This window comes from Convolutriloba macropyga, unplaced genomic scaffold (assembly GCF_964194025.1).
Source record: "Convolutriloba macropyga unplaced genomic scaffold, txConMacr16.3 SCAFFOLD_3561, whole genome shotgun sequence".
Taxonomy (NCBI): domain Eukaryota; kingdom Metazoa; phylum Xenacoelomorpha; order Acoela; family Convolutidae; genus Convolutriloba; species Convolutriloba macropyga.
In genome coordinates, this window is record NW_027452140.1 from 1 (window position 1) to 10,000 (window position 10,000).

At 31.4% G+C, this 10,000-nt stretch overlaps 1 protein-coding gene across 1 annotated transcript in view; it reads right to left on the reverse strand.

The window, feature by feature from the left end:
* Nucleotides 1-1,997: 1,997 nt before the first annotated feature.
* Nucleotides 1,998-10,000, reverse strand: part of LOC142357238 (uncharacterized) — a 23,742-nt gene continuing 15,739 nt past the window's right edge. The window contains exons 3-4 of the mRNA XM_075408896.1: nt 2,620-2,808; nt 1,998-2,373 (exon numbers count right to left, since the gene is read on the reverse strand). Coding sequence (XP_075265011.1) covers nt 2,197-2,373; nt 2,620-2,808 — 366 coding nt within the window. The 3' untranslated portion in view covers nt 1,998-2,196. The remainder of the gene's footprint in view (nt 2,374-2,619; nt 2,809-10,000) is intronic.

Consider the following 10,000-nt stretch of genomic DNA (forward strand, 5'->3'; position numbering starts at 1 on the left):
GTTTATCCGAAAAATCAATTATCTGGAATCGATCGCATCACACACAATTGCTCATTTCAAGAATTTGAAACTTTGCATTCTAAAAGTATTCCTTACGCATGCCATCAACGTCTTTTTTTATACAACGTTAGAAATTAACTTCTGAAAGATTTAATTGAACTTAATGCCCAAAAATAAAGTGGTAATAACAACACAGCTTCTTTGTGTTCTGGTTGTTTCATAAAAATTCTTCTTTCTTCATATCATAATCTAATTTTCCTCTAAACTATAACTCCATGTAATCCCATGTCCATGTAATATTGTTGTGCACAAATTTCTCGGCAATAAAGCTATATGACATTGTATTGCATTCAAAAATGAAAAAAAACTTCTTTTATATTGAAGATTGGCAACAAATCACAAATTATCAAACCAAAACTCTAGTTTTCGAGCTTCTTTGAGAATCTAAGTCACAGTTTGAAGGTTAGTTTGAAAAACCTACAAAAAAACCTTGCTAGAACTTTTGAAGAATATTAAAAATTTACGCATCATGTTGCCATACCCTACAAGACAAGTGGTGTAGTCATGGCTGTGGGCGTTTGCAATTGCCAATTTTAAATGAAAAAATTTAATTTTATTAGAATGTATTTTTTAAATCCCTTTCAAATAGTCGAGTCGTTATGAATGGTGATTTTTCGTTATAGCAAATCTTTTCGGTTGTTATTTTTGGAGGATAACGCCCCGAAGTTTAGTGGCATAGTAAATGAGGGCTGAATTAGTCTAAAGACATTCTATATTTTCTGGAGGACCAGTACTCTGCTCATATCACATTTTGCACTGATTAGTCTTGATTTTTGAGTAAAATTTTCTGCATGAGAAATAATACGTTCAGCTTAACATCTGAGCACATAATTTGTTTTTGATACGATTTGAACTTCCTCGTGGGTACTTGTAGCATTTAATTTGCCTTGCAAGTCGTAACCATTAAGCTAATTGGATTTTTTGGAAATTGCCTTCTAACCAATCTGAGTATAAAATTTGCGTATTTTATTGTAATTACCAGTTTCAGGATCCAAAAGTATGGCATTACTCTGCTACACCTAATTTTAGGGTATGAACAATTTTCAGGCTTCACAGGACAAATCTATCCTGGGCAAATTCTGTGATCTCAATCAGATCATAATGAAAAATAACTGCACATAAAGAAACCTAAAATGTTCTGGAGATGCAATCATCAGATCTATTAGATTTTTACTCTTGATAAGTGCTGGTTCAGCGCTGAAATTGTTCTGACGTTAAAGTACGGAAGCCACTTGAGAATATGTATTAAAAACATAGAAATTTTAAGATCTCTTATGTTTCCATACACCCCCCCCCCGCGCTTGTATGTGTGAATGTAACTTTTACGCCCCCAGGCGCACTTGATTGTCTTACTTAGTGACGAGCTGTATAACAATATAAAAATTGTAAGTGAGGGAACAAAAAATCACTGTGGAGGGGGAACTGAATAGATACGAGTTTTAGTATCAGTTTTGATCCTGTTTAAATACCAACTACTGTTGACATCCTGTTTAAAGGATTAGGTAAAAAGTTGAAGTTCATAGGACTGTATAATTTGATCTTTTTCAAATACTGCTGATAAAAGATTTTGATAAAAAAGTATTCAGGTTTCGCTTAATCAAAACCTTAATAACAAATGCAGCTAATCAAAATAATCAAATATATGAATTTGCGGATGTATTTTTTGAAGTTAACGTTATAAAGCTGTTCTGTTTCTATACAAAGCTAAACTCTATAGTAAATTCGTAAATTCTTAATGGAAAAGAGCAAAAAAAAACTTTTGCAGCAGAAGAGCTCTTTTCTTAAGAGTAACATAAAAACTGAAGTAAGGAAAACGATCAAAATATCGATACCGATAATTAAGTTGAATTCGATTTGAGAACTCTCTGTAAATAACGATCAAAAACGATAAATCCGCATGCTTTGTGGAACAAGCTTCAAAAGACTTGAATTCAGAATTTATATTTTTGACGTAAATTTATGATTATTAACGTAAAACCTGGTAGAGTAGATTAGATATTTTTCTGTGTATCAAATTAGAATAGAATATAAAATAAGTTATAGTTTCTCAGGACGCATCAAAATCATATTTATATTAACGTGGGGTATCCGCAGTTTTTTAGCATTTGATCCGCAAGTTGCTCTCTTTTTCTCCTTTCACTTGATTTCCATCAAAACCACTCCATTTTTTCCATATTTGTACCCATCGTACCCGTCTCCTCCTTGTCCATATGTTCCATTATATAGAGTTTCCACATCCACCTCCTCCAACTGGATTCCACCACCTCCACCTCCGTATTCATACCTGCTTCCTGGTTCTGATCCCGGATTGCCCTATTTCAAGATTAACTTGATTTCTGACTCAAATAACTTGGTCATGCATAATCAATTTTATTTCATGAAGAAACCCGATGAATGATTAAAAACATTAAAAAGGAGCATTATAATTTCAAGCAATTTCATTGTAAAACAGTTTTGACTTACCAAAACTTTTCCAATAAAAAAATTGGATAAAACTTCTTAAGTTCTAAAAATTTATGAATTGTAGTGAACTATTTCATAAAGACAGATTGAATTTACTTGAGCAGGCAATAATTTCAATTGGCTGAATAGTTGTTCAACGGAGCTGATATCGAATCCACTTCCACTTCCACCGGTGTAGTTGGATGTGCTTCCACCATTTCCACCGTCCATTCCGCCGGCTGCTTGGTCTGCTCCACCTCCACTGTAGCCATCTCCACCTGTCCACTCTTCCCCTTGTTTTCCACCCTGAGTTATTTCATTAAGATAGGAAATTGATCATAAACAGAGTACATAACACGGGTTGATGTGTCATCGATAAAAAAAGTAAAATTGTAAGAATTGCGGCTACAGTGTTGAGTTGATACAATAAACGCGTTGAATGCGATAAAAAAAAAGTTTTCACCGCTTATGCGATTGAGAAAACATAGTAGAAGGAGAACAAATCGTTTGTCCACGGTCAAACTTTCTGGTTAATGAGACAAAGGCCCTAAGAAAGTACCGAAAACTGAATATCTCTTGTACTCCCCAAATAAAAACATCTCTGTTCTCCATTAGATACACATGTTAACAACTTATCCGCTAAATTGAAAGAAAGTTGAACATTTTTTAGAGTTTCAAAAATTACGCAATTTTTGCTTCAAAAAGAGTTATAACAACTTATTGATCGGCGAGCTTAAAAAAACACTTATTTAGGTAGACATGGTAAGAAAATTGTTTATTATTTGTTGGAAAAAAAGCAAGAGAAACTGCGAAAAATGTTCATGAAGAATTAGTTTTTGGTTTTTGCAGTTCCGGATTATCGGTGGTAAAATATTTAGTATATCGCAACAAGGTTTAAACAATGGTTCAAACAGCGTTTTCCATTTTTAAAGGTGAACTTAGAAATTAAATATTTTGATAAGTGCTAAACTGTCTTTAACGCTTAAAGGAGCAAATTGTTAACATTTCTGTTTTTAGTAAAATTTTATGCTATTGATTAATCAAAACAACCAATTACAATGGAAAAAGTGATAACAAAATTTAGGCTTTGAGTAATAACGTTTGATAGCAATCTTTTATTGAATTGTAGATTTATCAGATTTTCGCAACTGAAAAGTTATTTGTCAAAACAATAGCGTGTCTCAAAAAATATGAAAAAATTTTTGGTAACAGAAAATTTTGTTGAAAAATGGTCACGAAAATTTTACAAAAGTAAATTTTCTTTGTGTTTAAGGTTACTGCTCCAAGCAATGCCAGCCTGCGGGCCTATACTGATTTGACGTCAGATATGGGGAAGATACTAGGCTTTTGGGTGATAAATCTAACAACTTTTTTTTGCTTTACTGCTCTACACACGTATGATTATAGTTTGGAGAAGCAATTTGTTGAGAAACAACGTCTTTCGACCTATGAGTTGTGAGATGTTTCCAGAAACCTAATCTCCAAATTGGGTTTTAAAATGCGGAAAATTTGCAGATTTTTGTAGGCTTATGTAGAATTTTGCTACTTTCATGCTATTTATATTCTGCTGTTCCATCTTTCGATTTTAAACAATTTGACTGTCCAGGCTTGCGAAACATTACTTGAGGCTTTATTAATAAAATTGAGAGAATATAAAATTTGAAGTTTTTGGGGTTGTCGATTTATTTAATTTAGTTGCTAGTGTATTTAGCTGGCTGACTCTTTTACGAAATTGAATATCTTATCTAGGTGGGAGAGGGATTAGAGATATTATAAACCTGCCAGATTTATGAGTTTTTTTGTGAGACGTTGTGCTGTACTCCCAACACCAAAATTTTGCTTCAAAAAAGTTTTTGGAAAAAAATTGGGCATCGGGACACTAGGAAAAAACTAACTTAGATATGATTTGGCCGAAAATTGCAAAAACTGGGCGATTCGGGCAGCTGTTACTTTGTTTTTTATCCATTCTTCCATTGCCTAAACACAAACAATTTTCTCAACTTAACCTTAAATATGCAACATTTTTAACAAAATTTTCTTTTTCACTACAACTCACAGCATTCTCTCTCAATATATTTTGTCAGGTCTTCAACCCGGGTATCTTAGAGCACAATTAAAAGGCAAAATTGAGACATGACAAATTCTCGCAACCAAAATGAGTAAAAGGCTCAGAAATTGAAATTTTTGGCGAGAACGCTTTTCAGCCAAATCACACCAAAGTACTAAAAACGAAATCACAGTGAATTGGCCTCGATATGAGTGAAGATATTTATAGCGGATGTTCACATATCATTATCGTAAATTATTATCCAAACCTACCTATAAATTATTAGCCGATTCTATTTTTAAATTATTTGTCAACTCTATCTATAAATTATTAGCCAAATCTATCTGTTAATTATTTAGCCCTACTATTAGCCTTATAATTAGACAAAAGTGTATAAATGGATATATTTTTTGAAAAAATCAAGTGATGCGCATAGAGCGCGTGGTGCGCATAATTCTGAGTAGGTAGGGCGTGCGCAGTGTGTGTGCGGTGCGCATGCATGCGCAAGTGTGCGGGTTGGGGCTTATTTTTGGTTTAAATTTTTGAGGGAATATTGAAAATTGGATAAAACGGGGGTTACAGTTACCAGTACAATTTTGCTCATTTCCCCGAATGCGGCTAGCATGAGGGGAAAGATTTATAGGTTTCGATAATAATTTATAAAAAGATTTGGCTAATATTTTATAAATAGATTTGGCTAATAATTTAAAAATAGATTGGGTTAATCATCTAAGAAAGAGTTCTCGGAATAGTCAATGATTTATATAATAATCTGAGAAGCAGTTCCTCATCTGAGAAGCTGTTCCTGATGAAGTCAATGATTTAGATAATAATCTGAGAAGCAGTTATTGATCTGAGAAGCATTTCCTGATATAAGTAATGATTTATATAATAATAATATAGACAATGATATAGCCAATAAAATAGAAGCAGTTCCTGATATAGTCAATGATTTAACAATCTATTCTTTCAACAATTTCTCTGTATCTATACCTTTGGCTTTTAATTTGGAAACTATAAGATAATATTTACAATACTCTGGTTCTTCTTTTAATTCTTTATAAGAATGATTACCTTTTGCCAAGTCTATATCTCTATGAGATTTTTTAAAGGACCCCTTAACCCACTAAAGCTTAATATAGAAGAACAATATTCGCACCTAACCTTAGTTTAATTACCTTTTTTACATATTGATTTCTTTTTTATCAAAACAAGATATTTGTTTTACAACATTGCATATACTACAAACTTTATTTGTTAAATCAAATTTTATTTCTTTGGGGCTAGGCATAGAGAGAGAACTAGAAATAGCAAAACAACTTTGTAGATTAGAATTAGAATTAATTAGAATTAGAATTAGCAAAGTTACTTTGTAGATTAGAACTAGAATTATAATTAGAATCAGCGAAGCTGCTACGCAGATCAGCAAAGCTGCTACGCAGATCAGAAGCTTCTTGAATAAATTTAGTTAAACAAGTTCCGCTCAATGATATATCCCCACATTTACACTCACCAATTTTATCCTTACGTAATTGTTTATAATGAAAAGACATAGTGTGGGGAGTTCCACATTTAGCCCTACACTCATGACCATTAAACATTTCATTACCATTATTTACAACGAGACAAAATTTCAATTACTTATATTTAGTGTATTATCTTAATAGTATTATATTTATAATTATAATTATCTTTATGGCTTTAATTATACTCTTAAAAATTATCTTACTTAAAAACTTATTCTGATTATATTATCTTTTCAGTTTCAATATGACAACTAACCAAAATTTCATTTTTTTGTCTTTTCAGTTCCGAATTATAACTAGCTAAAACTTCAATTAAACCTCTAGTATAATCCCTAGACCGGACAAACCCAGCTAAAGTTTCCATAGCTAAATTATTAAGAGTAATTTATTTAATTTTTTTATCTAAAATCTTTTCCTTACTCAATCCAGTTTTATCTCCAACGAAATTCATAATTTCATCTCTAATTTTTTGAATATTTTTACATAGATCAATTAAATCATCTCTACATTCTTTGTTTAAAGTACTAGTCCTTTTATTCAAATATTAATCTTTCAATGCGGTCCAACTTTAGCTAAGCTCATCTTTTCTTTCGAGTTCATCTTCTGAATTGGGCAAATCCTTAACTTCTTTATCCTGATCTTCCACAACTCCATAACCACGTCTGAATAATATATTTGTTTTATTTAATACATTACTTGCAACCCCTGCTACATGTGGAGCAGTTTTTACTGTCGTAACAGGAGATATATAATTATATATCATAAAACACGTACCCATAATTACACACACAGACGATACTAGCCTTAAAACATTAGCTTTAACTGTATCTTTTAATAAAACATCATTATGAATTTTAATACCTCTTGATGTAAGAAGTTTATTAAAGTACTAATAGTTATCTGTATTAACAGTATTTATATCTTTAGCATTATTCTTTAGTGGTTTCATATAATCTATAAATTTGTTTATTTCAACATTTACTCACTTATCATTTGCTCTAAGGGCTTTTAAGACTAGGAAACCAACTTTCCAGTAATATATCATAGTTCTATTTCTATCATTAATAATAAAAGAATCCTCATTCTTATTATATTTAATCATGCCATAACAAAGTTTAGACGCTATTCTATCTGTACAATTATAGTAACTACTTTTTAAGTAAATAATTATGCCATAAAAGTCATGTTTGCACACATTTGTTATATTGAAGGTTTTGAATGGATCTGACCCATTGGAAGTTGTTATATAAATAGTATCACGGTTCATTCTTGCCTTATTTTTTATCTGGGCTGGTTTATGACACCTTACAATCATTTGAATATTATTATGTCTTCCTTCTGTAAAATATTAACTTATATCCTTGTTTAACTTATCTTGAAATATATGCATGTTTTTTGATGTGATCGTATCATATTTATATCACACATATTGAAATCACTATAGGGCTTGACAGTTTCAGGATTTATCCAATCACTTTCATCATAACATACTATGATTATGGACCTCCGCTCACCATGTCCTTATTATCTTGATCTTGCTCATCTGCAGAGCAGACTCCATGATGTTCCTGTTCTTGATCTTGATACAACTTTATCTATTGTCCAACAAAATAAGGCTTTCCTGTTACAGTTTCACCATAAACAATAGTTTGTAATGGAGACTTTTCAAATTTAAATCTAATTAGACTTCTTTTTATAAATCCACCCAAGCTCTCTTCTAGTTTTGTATATTCTTTTGGTATTGAATCATATACTATATAACAAAACATAGCTAAGAAAATAAATTATAAAAATGCACAACCCAATTCCATTTTTATATATAAAATGTTTATTTTTCTATATATATCTGCGAACGGACTTTGTCCGTGGCATGCCAAGCAGTTTCACTCATAGTCAAAGTCATAGACTTATGCTAAGACTTATACTTAGACTTATACTTAGACTTAAACTTAGTAATATAAAATGTTTTTTATTTGAATAGTCAAGGTTAAAGTCAAAGTCAAAGTCAATGCTTTTTATCATATAAAATGCCTATCCTAACTTTTGAGGAATTCAATAATAAATTTGATATTGATATTAAAGCTATGGGTATTATTTGAATAGAAAACATAGGTAAAGATATAAATATAACTCCAATAGAAATAATAATGGGAGATCAGAAACCAGATAGCATCAAGGATCCCAACTTGAACATTACTCTAAATCTACATCCAAATGATGGTACACATTGTGTTTTAGTTATAAGAAGAGAAGGTGGCCCTATATATTATTCCGATAGTCTTGGTGTTGAGACTCCACCATTAGTCTTAGAAGGATATGTTGATCTAGGGTCTGATGAGAAAGTGCGAGAATATGATGAAATTTATTGTGGGGCTTATTGTATATATATGATCTATCTTTATGATAAAGGATTTAGAGTATAGATCGCTTTCTATAATCTAGTTAACCAAGTTAAATTTCCAGGAATGTATATTGAGTGTTTATCTTTGGGTTGTAAAGTTAAAGGCGAAGTTGAAGATAAAGTTGAAGATAAAGATATAGTCAATGACAATGTCAATCAGGGAACCTGCTTCGCAGATGACAATGTTAATGATAATGTTAATGTCAGTGACAATGTCACTGTCAATTTTAATGACAATGTCAATGACAATAAGGGAATCTGCTTTGCAGATGATAATGTTAATGATAATGTTAATGTCAATGAAAATGTCACTGTCAATTTTAATGTCAATGTCAATGTCAATGTTAATGACAATGTCAATGACAATAAGGGAACCTGCATCGCAGATGTTAATGTCAATGACAATATTAATCAGGGAACGGACTCCGTTCGCTGCATGCCAACCTGTTCCCCAGATCAGCGAAGCTGTTTCACATATGACATTCATAGTGAAGATAAAAATGATATCCATCTACTTAGAGCAAAACTCCAAAGTTACACCTAAAGTCACTTTCATTTTTAGCCCGCAGTAGCCATACAAGCAGGGTATCCTCTTTGAAGATTGATGTTAAGGGGAGTCTACAATCATGACTAGATAACATAATTGTCAATGCTATAATCTCAGAAAGCTTCAGATGTGTATTAGCTGGGAAAAGTGCTAGTGAATGTGGGAAAAAATTTTTATTAAAGAATCTATTTTTGAGTGTTATACAATTTGATAAGCTATATATCATTGGTCCTACTGGTGACCCATATGAAGATTTAAAGAATAAAGACATAGTGTTTATTTGAGAAATAAAATATTTACCCTCTCCCGATCAACTACCTAATAATATGAAGAAACTAATGATATTTAATGATGTTGGGGTAAGGAACCAGTTATTAATGAATACTTTTGTAGAGGTAGACATAGTAATTGTAATATGATATATCTTAAACAAAATATATTCTCGGCAGAAAGTTAGAGAGAATTGTAATCTATTTATTCCTTTTGAACAAAGAAGTGGAGCTACCACGGCTATATATCATGATTTCTTTAAAAGAGCAGAACTTAGTTATGATGATTTTAGTTTTATATGTGAAAAGGTATGGCAAGAACCTTATAAATACATCGTCATTGAAAAATCTAAAAACAGAAATATTAATGGTAAACTAAGAATTAATTGGGATTGGAGAAATTTATAGTTTAATTATATTTATGATTAAGTCTATGACTAAGTGTATGTCTAAGTTTATGATAAAGTATAAGTATAAGACTATGAGTAAAGATAAGGATAGGTCTAAGGCTAAGTCTAAGTGATTGAGTAAGTATAAGTACAAGTCTATGACAAAGTCTAACGAGTAAGTATAAGTATAACTCTAAGTCTATGTCCAAATTTATGACTATGACTAAATCTATATCAAATGTAAAGGAAAACTCAACACATCACCTTTGGTTTTCTATGCTCATCTCTATTATGAAATTAAATATTTTCTATTCTATCC